This window comes from Notolepis coatsorum (genome assembly GCF_963971535.1).
Source record: "Notolepis coatsorum genome assembly, chromosome: 15".
NCBI lineage: Eukaryota > Metazoa > Chordata > Actinopteri > Aulopiformes > Paralepididae > Notolepis > Notolepis coatsorum.
In genome coordinates this window covers 37,128,706-37,143,223 of record NC_140179.1, presented here as the reverse complement: position 1 = coordinate 37,143,223, position 14,518 = coordinate 37,128,706, and the positions used below count along the sequence as shown (strand labels likewise).

At 42.9% G+C, this 14,518-nt stretch overlaps 2 protein-coding genes across 13 annotated transcripts in view; one reads left to right on the top strand and one right to left on the bottom strand.

Annotated features, from left to right (window-relative positions):
- rbm17 (RNA binding motif protein 17) overlaps positions 1-11,846 on the bottom strand; it is a 28,689-nt gene extending 16,843 nt beyond the window's left edge. For 4 of the 7 annotated variants that reach the window (XM_084330150.1, XM_084330151.1, XM_084330153.1 and 1 more), the window contains exons 1-7: positions 11,720-11,846; positions 11,018-11,172; positions 10,777-10,896; positions 10,024-10,190; positions 3,356-3,498; positions 3,000-3,050; positions 172-313 (exon numbers count right to left, since the gene is read on the bottom strand). In XM_084330150.1, the coding sequence (XP_084186276.1) occupies positions 172-313; positions 3,000-3,050; positions 3,356-3,498; positions 10,024-10,190; positions 10,777-10,896; positions 11,018-11,149 (755 nt within the window). In that variant the 5' untranslated portion in view covers positions 11,150-11,172; positions 11,720-11,846. The remainder of the gene's footprint in view (positions 1-171; positions 314-2,999; positions 3,051-3,355; positions 3,499-10,023; positions 10,191-10,776; positions 10,897-11,017; positions 11,173-11,719) is intronic. The other 3 variants (XM_084330152.1, XM_084330156.1, XM_084330155.1) reach the window with 1 other exon arrangement.
- Positions 11,847-14,304: 2,458 nt separating this feature from the next.
- Positions 14,305-14,518, top strand: part of il15ra (interleukin 15 receptor subunit alpha) — a 53,872-nt gene continuing 53,658 nt past the window's right edge. For all 6 annotated transcript variants that reach the window (XM_084330162.1, XM_084330165.1, XM_084330163.1 and 3 more), the window contains exon 1: positions 14,305-14,444. In XM_084330162.1, the coding sequence (XP_084186288.1) occupies positions 14,375-14,444 (70 nt within the window). In that variant the 5' untranslated portion in view covers positions 14,305-14,374. The remainder of the gene's footprint in view (positions 14,445-14,518) is intronic.

Here is a 14,518-nt window from a genome sequence, read left to right as displayed (position 1 = left end):
GACACATAAAATTTAAATTTTGATTTAGAATTTGAATGTTAATATAACGAACGAACAAACGTTCGAACATTCTGGCTCAGCCTTTGTGTGTGTGTGTGTGTGTGTGTGTGTGTGTGTGTGTGTGTGCGTGTGTGTGTGTGTGCGTGCGTGTGGGTGTGTGCGTCCACTCACCCCATGTTGGCCAGGAAGGAGTTGGTTGGACCAGGTGGTGAGCGAGGCCGCTCCGAGTCTTCGAACATGGGGGGCGGGATGGCTGCTTTAGAGCCTCTGGGGGGACGCCCTTCATCTTCATAAGAGAACGACACAGCTGTGCCTGAGAGAGAGAGGGGGGGAGAAAGGAGGGAGAGAGAGGGGGGGAGAGGTGGATATGAGACAAGAGGAGAGGAGAGGAGAGGAGAAAGTACTAATCTTTCTTTTTTTTTTATCCACTTTTTCTCCCATTTTCTATATTTTCTCCCATCCCAATTTCGCATCATCCAATTCAACCCTCCCCTGTCACGAACGCTGTTTCTTGCCTCCCACAAGCCGGCTGCAATGTGGACTAAGTCATACATAGCACAAGTCCCCTCCGGTACTTGAGGTAACAGCAGTCGCATCTTTTCACCTGCGCAGCTCGATCTCTCAGTGGTGAGGAGTAACACGTGGGAGGCTCACGCTGCCCCCGACACTTCCTGATTCTACTGCGCAGGCGCACCAACCGACCTGTAGGAGTCGCTGTCCACAACGCCCGATCCCCACCCATCAGTTTCCCACCCCCTAATACGGCCAATGTGTATTAGTACGGACGACCAGCTAAACTGAAAGCAATGTGGAGCGCTGGGCTCGAACAGGCAAGCCCAGCGTCTCCAGTATTCGTGGCGAGCGCCTTGCCCACTACGCCACGTAGCCGCCCAAGATTGATCCTTTCTTATCTTTTTCCTGTGGTCAAGATTAGTACTTTATTTACGTTTTCTGGTGAGACCATGTTGGCAAATTAACATAATGTGCCTTATGTTATAGCCATACGTAATATATTATTTACATTTGTATCTGCGAAAGTAAAAGAAAAAGAAAACGGTAAAAAACAGCGTGACCAGGAGCTTGGTCAAGTGCTCAGAGCACTCGTGGTCATGGTTTTGCAATGTTTTTTTAAATAAATATATTAAGTATATACAATACATAAATATATTACGTGTATACAATACATAAATATATTACGTATGGCTATGACACAAGGTACATTATGTATCTTTTTCCTGTGGTTGATGAGTAGTTTACTTACGTATTTTAAGTGTAATCAGGCTGCATTTGCACAACACTGATTATAAGCAACACAAAGACCTGAGGGGTCATGATCAAGATGTTAATGTTGAAAACACTGCTGCCACCTGCTGGACCGAGTGAACAACTGCACAATAGCCAGCTCCATAGAGACTAGTCTCTCACTGCAAGCTCCATACAGAGACTAGTCTCTCACAGCCAGACGTATCTCCACACTGTGTTATTAGACTGGCTGAGGAAGTCAGAAAATATAGCCATTTGTAAAACACAACGCAGCACAGCCACCTAGTGGTTCGACGTGTACTGCAACCCAGGCGTTGAACTAACGTGGAAGTATGTCGGTCTAGCACCCATGCACAAAATAACAGTGACAGCAGACGTTGAAGCATATCTCTGCCTTTAGAAGCAGCCTATAGGCTACTTTACTTGAGTATTTCTATTTGAGGGAACTTAACAGTTTTGGCACTTTTACTCCTACTACATTTCAAAGTAAATATACATTTTACTCCAGACATCTGAACCCTGCAGTGTCTGTTTCTCTGACATTAGCCATCTAGCCAGTAGCCCCTATGATTGCTGTAACTTAATACATGTTGGTGATGTGCACCATATCTTTTCGAGATAATGTTATACAGGTTATGTCTAGTAGGGGTGGAGGGGGAAAATCTATACAGCATTGTGATATTTTGTGTGCCGATATTGTATCGTTACACTGACACCAAACAGTTCTCGAATTACATGCCGATATGTGAGGCGTGCGCCAAAGTACACGGCAAAGTACACGACACGACACGTACACGACTCCCAGGGCTCTAGCTCCGTCAATCATTTGGCGATCTCGATCATTTTTGGACAGGGTTATAGCCAATGAGTGTGGCTTTCCAATGATTCCCCATGTGGGGATCAAATACGGTCACTATTGATCGATTTATGATAATAAAAAAAACCTACAGCTTAACAGGTTGATCACCTGTACATTGTATATCACTATTGCACTTTACTGTTACATCTGCACTCTGGTTGGATGCCACATTTCTTTTCTTTGTCCTGTACTTGTGCTCTATGATGGCGATACATTTTAACCCTTTCGCCGCACTACCTAACGGTTAACCCTTTCACTGCGACAATATACAGAAGGTTAACCCTTTCACTGCCACACAACAGCAGGTTAACCCTTTCACTGCCACACTACAGAAGGTTAACCCTTTACTATCACACTACCGACGGTAACTGGGTTAACCTTCTGTAGTGTGGTAGTGAAAGGGTTCATCTAATCTAATAAGCAAACCCCGGGGTATCCTTCAGATGAGAGAAAAAGGCGGGAAGGTGTTTTGAGCCTCGAGGCTGGCAACGCTGTGAAACAGGTGAGTAAATGCAAATTCCTAAATGAAAAGGTGAGTAAATATGCTCATTCGAAAATGAAAAAGGTGAGTAAATATGCTAATTCCAAAATGAAAAAGGTGAGTAAATATGCTAATTCCAAAATGAAAAAGGTGAGTAAATGCTCATTGAAAAATGAAAAAGGTGAGTAAATGCTCATTCCAAAATGAAAAAGGTGAGTAAATGCCAATTGAAAAAGGTCAGCAAATGCTAATTGCAAAATGAAAAAGGTGAGCAAATGCTAATTGCAAAATGAAAAAAGGTGAGTAATGCTAATTCCAAAATGAAAAAAGGTGAGTAAATATGCTCATTCCAAAATGAAAAAGGAAGGTAAACAGCTCCACATGAACTATACTCACCATCTCTGTCCACTAGTGATGAAGGAGGAGCAATGGCTGCTCCACCCATAGCTGAGAGCAAGAGAGAGGAGAGATGGGGGGAGGAGAGAGGAGATAGGGGGAGGAGAGAGAGGGGGGGAGTGAGAGAGGGGGAAAGAGAGAGATAGGGGGGAAGGGAGAAGAGAGAGAGGGGGGGAGAGAGGTAGTGAGAGAGGGGGAGCGAGGGGGAAAGGGAGAGGGAAAGAGTGAAAGAGCGAGAGAGAGAGAGAGGGAGAGAGGGGGGAAGAAGGAGAGAGACATCAGCATTCAGCACAGGCAAAAAAAAATTCTAGAGAAAGGTGCCAATAGTACAAACGAGGGGAGACCACAGAACTCACTCCTCTTCCTCCGCTCCTTCTCGTAATCCTCCTCCTCGTCCGAATCTCCTTCCGTCGTCGGGAAGCGAGAGAATCCGCTCGGTGCGGCTCCGCCATCGTGCCTGTCTTTCCTCTTCCTGGACACGAGCACAGTTTGATTAAAACTAAAAATATAAAACATAAAACAAAAAAAACAAACGTAAGTCACTCTCGATCAAATGTTTGCTACTGAAGTGGAGGCCGTACTTCTCCCCGTCCTCCATCTCCTTCTGCCGCTCCTGCTCTCTCATAACGTACGATATGTTATAGCAGTTCTGAAGGTCCAGATTAATACTGAAAGTCTGCGTTTATTATTTTGTATAACTTATATATTGTTTATATATATAAGATATATATATTTTCACGTCATCTGTTTACCTACCAGTATTCAACATTCGCTTATTGTGTGTCCCATTCTTAACGCCGTAGGCGCCAGGGCGCGCCCCCCTAGACATGGTTTCAGACATGCCCGGACAAGCCCAGAGCGAGCGCATTGATTCTGTACAGGTGAACAGGCTGGGTCCAACAGGGAACCAGATAGAGTATGTTGGGTAGACGACGTGCAGCAGCAGCAGCATAACAGGAAAACTAGCAGAGCGAGAGTGAAAGACGTCTGGTGCAGTTGTACACAGACCGATAGCGGTGTATCGTTATAGAGAGCTAATGGCTACTTAGATACAACTATAACATTGTCGAGCCATTAGTGGTACCGTATAGTGACTTGTAAGCGAAGTAACGTGGAGAGACTTATAGTTAAACCCAGCACTGTTTGGATATAACTACTCATTGGAGACCGTCTGCGGGTTAGCTTCACGTACAAACGAAGTTAGCTAGCTACCATCTATGCTTTTCAACAGGCTTTTGGATTAATAGCTATTAACCCTGCCATCGGGCGCTAGGAATACAAGGACCGGTTCCGTACGAGACCCCTTCTCCCAGCGACGACAGGATTATCCGACCAGTCTACAGTTTCTCAGGAGCAGGAGCTCTAGAGAGAAACCATCGTCTCCAGCCACCATCTTGCTTTTCCCTGTATCGCCTCGTTTCGTCTCACTCCCTTCCGAGCTCCACCGGTCGAGTATTCGTAGTCTAGGAACCATTCGTTACCGTTGACTTTGTAGCACTGACGTTCTAGTATTAAAGGAGAACCGTAATAAATAATATGTATGTTTGCTATTAACATTAAACATGATGCTTGTTCAACTTGTATCCCTGTCCCCGCGCAGTCAATGGAGTGTCCGCCATTTTGTCTAACTGTACTGTCTGGCTATTAATATTCTTTAGTAGTGGTTTAATCTAACATATCTCAATACAGTCAGGGTTGTGTAGCCCCTTAGCTACAATAGCCATACGTAATATATTTACATTAGTATCAGCAAATGTTACAGCGTGACGGGAGCTTGGTCTAGTGCTCAGCGCACAAGCCCCCCCCACACGACAAGCATGGCTAGTTCAACTCCTGGTCACGCGGTTTTGCAATGTTTTTTTTTTAAACCGACACGAAACGTAAATATATTACGTATGGCTATAATATAACATACATTATGTACCTTTACTACCTTACTTATGGTATTCATGGCTGCATTTGCACAACACTGATTATACAGCAGATTTGAGAAAGACAGAGACCCGAGAGGCGGAATGATCAAGATGCTAATGTTGAAAACACACACACAGTTAGATTAAAACATAGAACAAACACAATAAAAACAAACAAACAACATAAGTCACTCTGGAATGTTAGGGCTGCACGATTCTTGCTAAAGTGTTAAACACGATTCTTGTCTCTAAGAATTGAGATCACGATTCTCTCACACAACTCTTATTTTTTCAATAAAATCATTTATCAAAGTGAGTTAAACTTAAACTTAAACATAACATATGGGGCGGCTAGGTGGTGTAGTGGGTAAGGCGCTCGCCATCAACGCTGGAGACGCTGGGTTCGAGTCCAGCTCTCGGCGTTGCCATCAGCTTGGCTGGTCGTTCATACTAACACAATTGGCAGTGTTAGGGGTGGGAAAGCTGATGGGTGGGTCCTGGGCGTTGTGGACAGCGACCCCTACAGTTCGGTCGGGGCGCCTGCACAGCGAGGGTAGGATCTGGAGGGAGGTAGTGTGACCTTCCACACGTTACACTCTCCCGGTGAGAATCTGCGCTGCCAGGCTGGCTGCCGGCTGACTGCACATGTGTCGGAGGAAAGCATGCGACAGTCTCCGGCCTCCCGGACCAACAGTAGGGGGGGGTGCGCAACAACCAGGAAGGGGGTTGGGAATTGGCATAACGACTAACAGTGGGATGGGAGAATAATCGGAAAAAGGGAGGGAAAAGATTAAAAGAAAAAAGAAAAAACATAACATTCGTCACCCTCTTAAAATAATGGCACGTGTCGGAGGAAAGCATGTGACAGTCTCCGGCCTCCCGGACCAACAGTAGGGGGGAGTGCGCAACAACCAGGAAGGGGGTTGGGAATTGGCATAACGACTAACAGTGGGATGGGAGAAAAATCGGAAAAAGGGAGGGAAAAGATTAAAAGAAAAAAAAAACATAACATTCGTCACCCTCTTAAAATAATGGCCTAAGTCATTTTTTGGATTTTTTTTTTTTTTGCCTAATTCATATCTTCATGATGCTGGCCACCCTCTGGTACAATCGCCTACATCCTTAATTGAAAGGATCATGCTGTTTCTACCCTGGAAGAATTTTGCCTATGTCAAGAGTGTGACTTAGGCAGTTTTATCTTTTGCCTAAGTCACAAGACATGCAACTTAGGCAATTTTACAACTTTTCAAGATGGCAGATGCTTCGAGAAGCAAGAAAAGCTACAGTCTGGATGAAGTAATTTCAATGATTCAGGGCTCGTCCCCTATTGGTAAGTGATAAGGTTTACTATAATATAGGCCAGGCTATACATGTGTAGTTATTTAGTCTTTTACTGTCACAAATTATAGTTTAATTAAACACAAAATAGTGAATGAATCCAAGCAGAAACGTCTCAAAGGAATGCCGTACAAGGGCAAAGGTGGCAACAAAATACCTACGAAGGCAAAGTGTCCTCCCTGCAATTCAAAGTTGTGAACAAGTCAAGACTCGAGACTGCCAATCCATTACAGAAGAACAGAGGCAGTGGATATTTCAGAATGTTTGGTCGATGAACACCTGGGAAGAACGTCGGTTATACATCAAAACTTTGGTCACAAAGGTCGCCATAAAGCAAAGGAAAGTTGCTGAAGAATCCAGGGGCAATGTGTCATTGTCCTACCAACTTAAACTTCAGGATGGAACGAGTCATAAAGTGTGCCAGGCACTTTTTTCTTCTACACTTGGTCTCCATGAAATAACCATTAGACACTGGCTGAATGAAGACACCATCGACCATGACAGACAAGCAGCAGCCCCGCCAACTAAATCTGGACCTAAGAGTGGCAAGCATGCAAAGCTGGAAACTGACGTCACAGATTTCCTTAAGGACTGGTTGAAGGACCTGCCCACTGTTGATTCGCATTACTGCAGAAGCACAGCGACCTACAAAGACAAGAAGTTCCTTCACCCAGGCACAACCATCTCCCAACTACATCGGGAATATCAACAAGCAGCTGCAACTGCTGGAGTGAGGGCCGTTGGGATACGGCATTTTACAGATGTGTTCCATGAAGGAAAGTATTCCGTATTCATTCCTCGAAAAGATCAGTGTGATGTTTGTGTTTCATTCAAGCATGGTAATATCAGTAAGGCCAAATATGATGCACATGTGATGGCAAAAGATGAAGCAAGACAAGAGAAATCACACGACAAGGATTCTGCAAACAATGAGAAGCCGTTTGGACAATGGACTTGCAATCCGTGCTGCTGTGTCCAAAAACCCAAGCCAGCTGCCTGTATTATAAAACAAAACTGCAGGTCCATAACTTTACCCTCTATGACTTGAAATCAAAGGAAGGGTACTGCTACATGTGGGACGAGACTCAGGGCGAAGTAGCGAAGTATTCGCACACCTTCAATATCGCCATTTTGAAGGTTTGATCAAAGATCATCCAGAAATCAAGGAGATAGTAGTGTGGAGCGATGATTGTGGTTATCAGAACCGCAATGCAAATGTGGCGAATGCATTTTCTGAGCTTGCCAGGAAATATGGGGTACTAATAACACAGAAGTACCTTGTTGCTGGACACATACAAATAGAGTGTGACAGCATGCATAGTACCATTGAACGTAAAATTATTACGGATATCATCACCCCGAGAGACTACGTGATCATACTCCAGACTGCAAGAATCAGACCATCACCCTACCATGTGAAGGTGGTCAAGCATGATGAAATCCTGAAATTGAATGGCTCTTACATCCTCAGCATCAGACCAGGCAAAAAAGCTGGAGATCCGACTGTACATAATTTGCGGGCTCTTCAGTTTAGCAGTGATGGCAAGGTCCATTACAAGCTATCCTTCTCGGATAACTCATGGGAAGCACTGCCACAGAGGGTCCAGGTGCCAAACGAGCTGATGACATGGATTAGAATGTTTCCACATGCTCTGCCAATCACAGAGAGGAAGTTTCAGGACCTTCAGTCCATGAAACATGTCATGCCCACCGAGTGTCATCACTTCTTCGATAATTTGCCACATAAATAGGCATCAATCAATAGCTCTGCAAAGAAGAGCTGAAGGGAGAAGTGAGGAGAGGAACATGCCTCCCAGTGTTTGATTTTCCTGCCATTTGTTTGATTTTGAGTGATTTAACTACAATAAAAACCCAGTAAAGAGCTGGGGGGAGAAGTGAGGAGAGGAACATGCCTCCTCCTCAGTGTTTGATTCACCTGGCATGTTTGATTTAGCCAAAAGTGATGTAGGAGCCAAAGCTATATATTTAGGTTATTGTATTATATGAATGTTTATTTTTATAACCTTACATTGAAACGGCATTAGGAATATTGATTGAATTTAGATAAAGTCATTGAACCGTCTTATTTGTCATATAGACATTCTAGAACATTTGTGATGTCACAGTATGATGTCATGACCGAACGTTCTAGAACATTTGTGATGTCACAGTATGATGTCATGATCGAACGTTCTGGAACATTGGTGATGTCACCGTATGATGTCATAACCGAACATTCTAGAACATTTGTGTCTCTATATATGTTTGTATTGTGATTGTATGACAAGAGGAGCAGAGAAGAAGGAGACAGAGACGATAGAAATGTGTTTTGAAGATGAGAAGAAGAAGAAGAGGAGTGTAAACTTTCTCAAGTGTGGACGAAGCAAGAATTGTGGAGGGCAGTAATACGCCACGATGCGTCTACACTGCCGGAAATTCAAATAAGAAGAAGAAGAAGAAAGAAGAAGTTGCGGAGGGCAGTAATACGCCACGATGCGTCTACTCTGCCGGAAATTCAAATAAGAAGAAGAAGAAAGAAGAAAGAAGAAAGAAGAAAGAAGAAAGAAGAAAGAAGAAAGAAGAAAGAAGAAAGAAGAAGAAGAAGAAGAAGAGACCATCAAAAGAAGTGCGGAGGGCAGTAATACGCCACGATGCGTCTACACTGCCGGAAACTCTAAAGAAGAAGAAGAAGAAGAACAGGCAGTGTGTAGCTTGAAACAGGACTCAACAGATAGACTAAACAACATAGACTGAAGCCTGCATTTCTCAACCAAGGTGCCAAGCCTACCGTTTTGCTGTGGAAAGAGCCAGCAAGTTGATTTACGGCTTTCCAGTGTGGAGGAATTTTCATGTGTCGAGTCGGCAGTGATTTTGGAGACTGTGAAAATACAGTTTTCTTACCTTGTAGTAGTAATGTGAATATTTAGGTAAATAGCTTTAGGACCACTTCTGTAAAGAAAGACTTCGCTGTGGAAGAGAAATAAACCATTTGGATATCTTTGTTTTACACTGGAGAGGCTGTGGACAGTATTTTTCTTTATCAACGAACGTACTACTCACGAGTAAGCAACTTTAACCAGTAGAGTGGAACGTCGGCCCTCATAAGTGATTTGAGTTGTAACTGTTGAGTTTGCTTTATTGAATTTAAAGGGCCAACCACGGCCAAACTGCCCTCTGTCTCCTGAGTGCCCTGCTAGTGTGGCTTATCCTTCCCCATTGTCTGTCAAAGAAATGGGAATAAAAGAAGTGACACGTTTTGCCCAAGTCACTTACTCAAGAAGTAATTTGGCCTAAGTCAGGTTTAAAATGGCTCAAATCACAACGGCATATTCGTAAATTGGCCCAAGTCATTTATTCCTTTTATGTTACATAATTGATAGACATCGTTATTTTTATGTTAATTGTCTTCTATTGTCATAACATTTTTGTGTGAAATTATTAATAAATATAATATATTCTCTATATGGTTCAGTTTATTATGTTTCCTGAAAAACGAGGAATTATGAGTTAGGCCACTATTTTAAGAGGGCGACGATATGAAAGTGCTTGACTTAAACTTAAAAGTCTCTTGTAACATACAAAATAACTCAAGTCAGAATCGTCATCATTTAAAAAAAGTTAAGTAAAAAGTTTAAAAAAATAAATAATAATTTTAATCGTCATAATTTAGAAAGGAGATTGCATAGGTCTATGAATCGAGATCGCGATTTTTTCCGATTAATCGTGCAGCCCTACTCTGGATCCCACGTGGGCTACTGAGACGGGGGCCGTACTTCTCCCGGTCCTCGATCTCCTTCAGCCTCTCCGTCTCTCGCTGCCGCTGCCGGTCCTCGCGGTGCCTCTTCACCACCTTCTCGTAGTCGTTCGGGAACATGGGGTCGTACTCATCCGCCAGGGGGACGAGGGCGTCGCCCGCGGAGAAGCTGCCGGGAACCACGTCCTGATGACAGACACGGACACCATGAAACCACAGACATCATGAAACCACAGACACCATGAAACCACAGATACCATGAAACCACAGACACCGTGAAACCACAGACACAGCATCGCATCCTGGCGACAGACAGACACCATGAAACCACAGCATCGCGTATTGGCAACAGACAGACACCATGGAACCACAGACACAGCATCGCGTCCTGGCCACAGACAGACACCATGAAACCACGTCCTGACGACAGACAGACAAATCACAGACAGACACAGCACCACAAAACCATGACGACACAGACACAATGAAATCACAGACACAGCACCACGCCGTGACAACAGACACAATGAAATCACAGACACAGCACCACGCCGTGACAACAGACACAATGAAATCACAGACACAGCACCACGTTGCGACGACAGACACAATGAAATCACAGAAACCGCGTCCTGACGAACAAACATAAAATCACAGACACAGGACCGATCGTGAAAGATATGTGCACTTGGCCGGCGTCACATGGCTACTACTTGCGAAACAGGGATGGCAGGGATTCGTGAAACACCATATTTTAGTGTCGGATCGTCACCTTAAGGCTTGCAGCGACGTGTGGGGGCGTGTCCAAGATCTGTCTGTCAAGTTCACCGGAACCGCCTCTCTTCAAGTCGATGACGGGAGCCAGGACAGTGACCTGCTTCATACGCTGGGTCTGCATGACACACACACATCAATATTTTGCCACAGGGCTTGGGTGGGAGACGGGTAGGTCATGGCTTAAGACACAATAATAGGTAGGACTATGGACTAAACTTCCAAACTTGAGGACCCACCTTGGCTTGAGTCAACGCTGCCTTTTTCACTTTCAGCTGGGACTGTAGGAGTTTGAAGTTCTTGGACCAGCCCTCGGTTTTGGAGTCAGTGGTGGTCCCCACCCCTGTCCCCACGTCGTCATAGAGCGACATTGTACTCTGAACTTTCTGTTAACCTAAAAAATTTAAAAGATTTTATCTTATTCACTTGACTAAATAATTGACCTTCTTATATTCGACCAAAAACACCACTCCAGTAACTAGATTAGATTCAAATGTATTGTCATTATGCAGCACAAGTAAGTACAGTACAAATAAAATAAGTTTGGCATCCAACCAGAGTGCAAATGTAACAGTAAAGTGCAACAGCAATATACAATGTACAGGTGATTAAACTGGGTATATACAATATAAATTAGTCTGAGTAATAGTGCTAATAGTGCAGTACGCCTGCATGGAAAATGGAGAACAAGGGATCAATACTGGACTGCAACGAAACTAGTTAAAAGTCCTACTTATTCGCTTATTAACATTACAGGGGGACTAAAGTCGATCTTTCTAAATGTATGTTCTTTGATGAATGAATGTAAGACTGTCAGGACAAGCTGGCTAAGCTAATGTTAGCTAACATGCTGGATAGTTTGGCTGCAACCAACGAACAAAATATATCAAATGAAATATAATACTAAGGTCTAGCCTTTCTCTTTATACATTCCAACTCACCCGATAAGGGATGTGGACATTAACTAAATTAACGCCAATACTGTAAAGATATAGATCTGCTCGCTCAAACGCTGGGGAAAGATAGCCTAGCCACCAGTATCCACAGGATAACGTGCACAACAACACGTCACATCCAAGCACAACAAGCGAACATCTAATAGAAGTTTACACTTGTTCGCCACCTAGTGGTTGGAGGGCTACACGGCAATGTTATTCTGTTCACGACTATGAATGAATCAATGAAAACTTTATTTAATAGATTGCAGATGGGTACAATACAGTACGGCTCAATACACACAATTGTTAAGAGGATACAGACCAGAGAAAGACTTTCGTCTTGTTTACATCAGGGTCCCCCATTTAGAAGGCGCTAGAATGCAATTTTCTTTTCTTTTTATCAAACGGTGATAATGGGGTCGTATGCAGTGTATGCTTTATTAGAGATCTATTAGGCTCCATATTTATCTGATTCACATTCGTGTTTTAGCAGTATCTTAGATTAGATTAGATTAGATTCAAATTCATTGTCATTAATACAGCACAACGAAAAGAGGTTTGGCAGATATAAAGACACTGGGTCTCATTACCCAATATTTTCCAAAGAGTTCTCTTGGAAGACTTATCTTGGAACCGACTGAGACAGAATCAATGACAAGTTCACTCTGAGTCCTCAACACGCTGGTAATATGTCTCTTATGTCTCAAACGTTCGCACCTGAGATATCAGTGTTGGGGAATGGCACCATGTGGCGCGTCCCCGTTCAGGTCATTTGCATACAAAACAACGCCTCCAGAGCTCCTTATAAGGCAACTAATGATGCAGCCGTGGGAAAATGGATGCGGAAGCGTTTTGCGACCCATCGAAATTAGATTAGATTAATTGTATTGTCATCATATATAGTACAGCTCGGGCACCTGCCGCAGCACGCGCGCACACACACACACACACACACACACACACACACACACACACGCGCGCAGTACTGTATAGCCTACGCGCGTAATGAATGAACGCAGTATAGGCTTATTATTCCATTAATGACTTGTTTCATTAGGATTGAGTATAGATACTATATATATGCTCTGCCCTACGTACAGTATAAGTACAGACTGTACTTATACTGTACGTAGGGCAGAGCATATATAGTATCTACTCAATCCTAATGAAACAAGTCATTAGAATAATATAAGCCTATATACTGTTCATTCATTAGACTATAGGCTATACTGGCACACACAAGACTTATGGAATATTAATGCAGTCTATTTCCACACGATTAGCTTTAGTTCTTATTTCTTTATTTATCCACTGTCATTTCAGTGTTGGTGTATAGGCTATATAGTGTATTTCAATATAAGTTTAATTGATTAATATATTCGAAGGAATGCAGGTTTATAACTATATCAAACAAAGGTCTGTCCCATTGTAAATGTATACCAATCAATGGGATATATTGCATGTTGACCTGCATTCTTTCAAATGTATATAATTAATCATTAAAACAGATATGTAACAAATAAGAAATACAAATTCCACAGAAGGCATTAAATAATTATTATTTTCAATAATTTCACAATAATTGCATAATTGTGTTTGAATATCTGAGTAATTAAAGTAATTATACATTTGTCCAAAATAGCTGGTTCAGATATGGTTAATCCAGCTGCCCTGTGATCAGATGAATCCATATTAGGGCAGGGCAAACAACACTAATATACACAGACTAATTGACACATGAGGATGATTGGGAACAAGCCCCAGCTGTGTGGGAAAGACTGAAACAACCTGGGTAACATACTGAAACATGACAAGACTAAACACATAGATACAGACACAGGGGGAGAATACACTAGAATGGGGCACAACACAGACAATAGATACACAGACAACAAACAAGTGAGCACAACAGATAACAAATTAATAAACATAGACAAACACAAATGCAGTGGTGTATTGTTCATGAGTGGTGCTGTAAGTCCGATGACCGGTCCAACAGGACCGGGGGGGGTGACAGATAACGTTCCCTCCATGCCGCCTGGGACGAGCGGTAGGAAGCTGGCCAAAAAGCTCAATTCTGATTTATTGCTCAAGTTTCAAGTTTTGTTTTATTTGTCACATATAAGGTACATTACAGTGAAGTGCTTGGTTCTGTATGAGCCCCCTGATCATGTGCTGCATACAGTAAAAAGAATAAAGACCAAACACTAGACAACATAATACAATATACGATATACAAACTAAAGTACAACCTTAGTACAAAGTACAAAAGTGAAGTAAAAAATGCAAAGAATAAAGTACAAAATCAAGTTTCTTTAAATGCAAAAATGAGGTATAGGGATGTCTTCGTTGTTTAAAGTGTCTAAACTAAAGTGAATGTTAAAGGTGAGTGTGTGTGCAATGTGGATGTGTGCGCGCGAATGTGGATGGATGGATGCTCAGATTTTATTTTAATTTTTTAAGTGGCCTGTTTCATATTCCAGTGTAAACTGGTCATGCTCCTGAACTGACCCGCATGCGCAATGGGCCGCCGGTGAAAGTGAAAGTAATAGACGCGCTCATTTCACACTGAGATTTCGGCGATGATGGTTGTGCTGCACGCGCCTGGTTTAAATGGCAAACATACTCTGAGATTTGGAAGTGTTACACCAGCTGGATATGTGTTCAAACCCCCGCTCTTTCATTATGATGTGTCTACTTGGAGCTGCAGCTGTCTACTCGAGTGAAGGTTAGTGAAATGTTGTTCTCGCGTAGACCTGTACCTGACTGACTGTACACACACAGACACACACCAATAGTTTC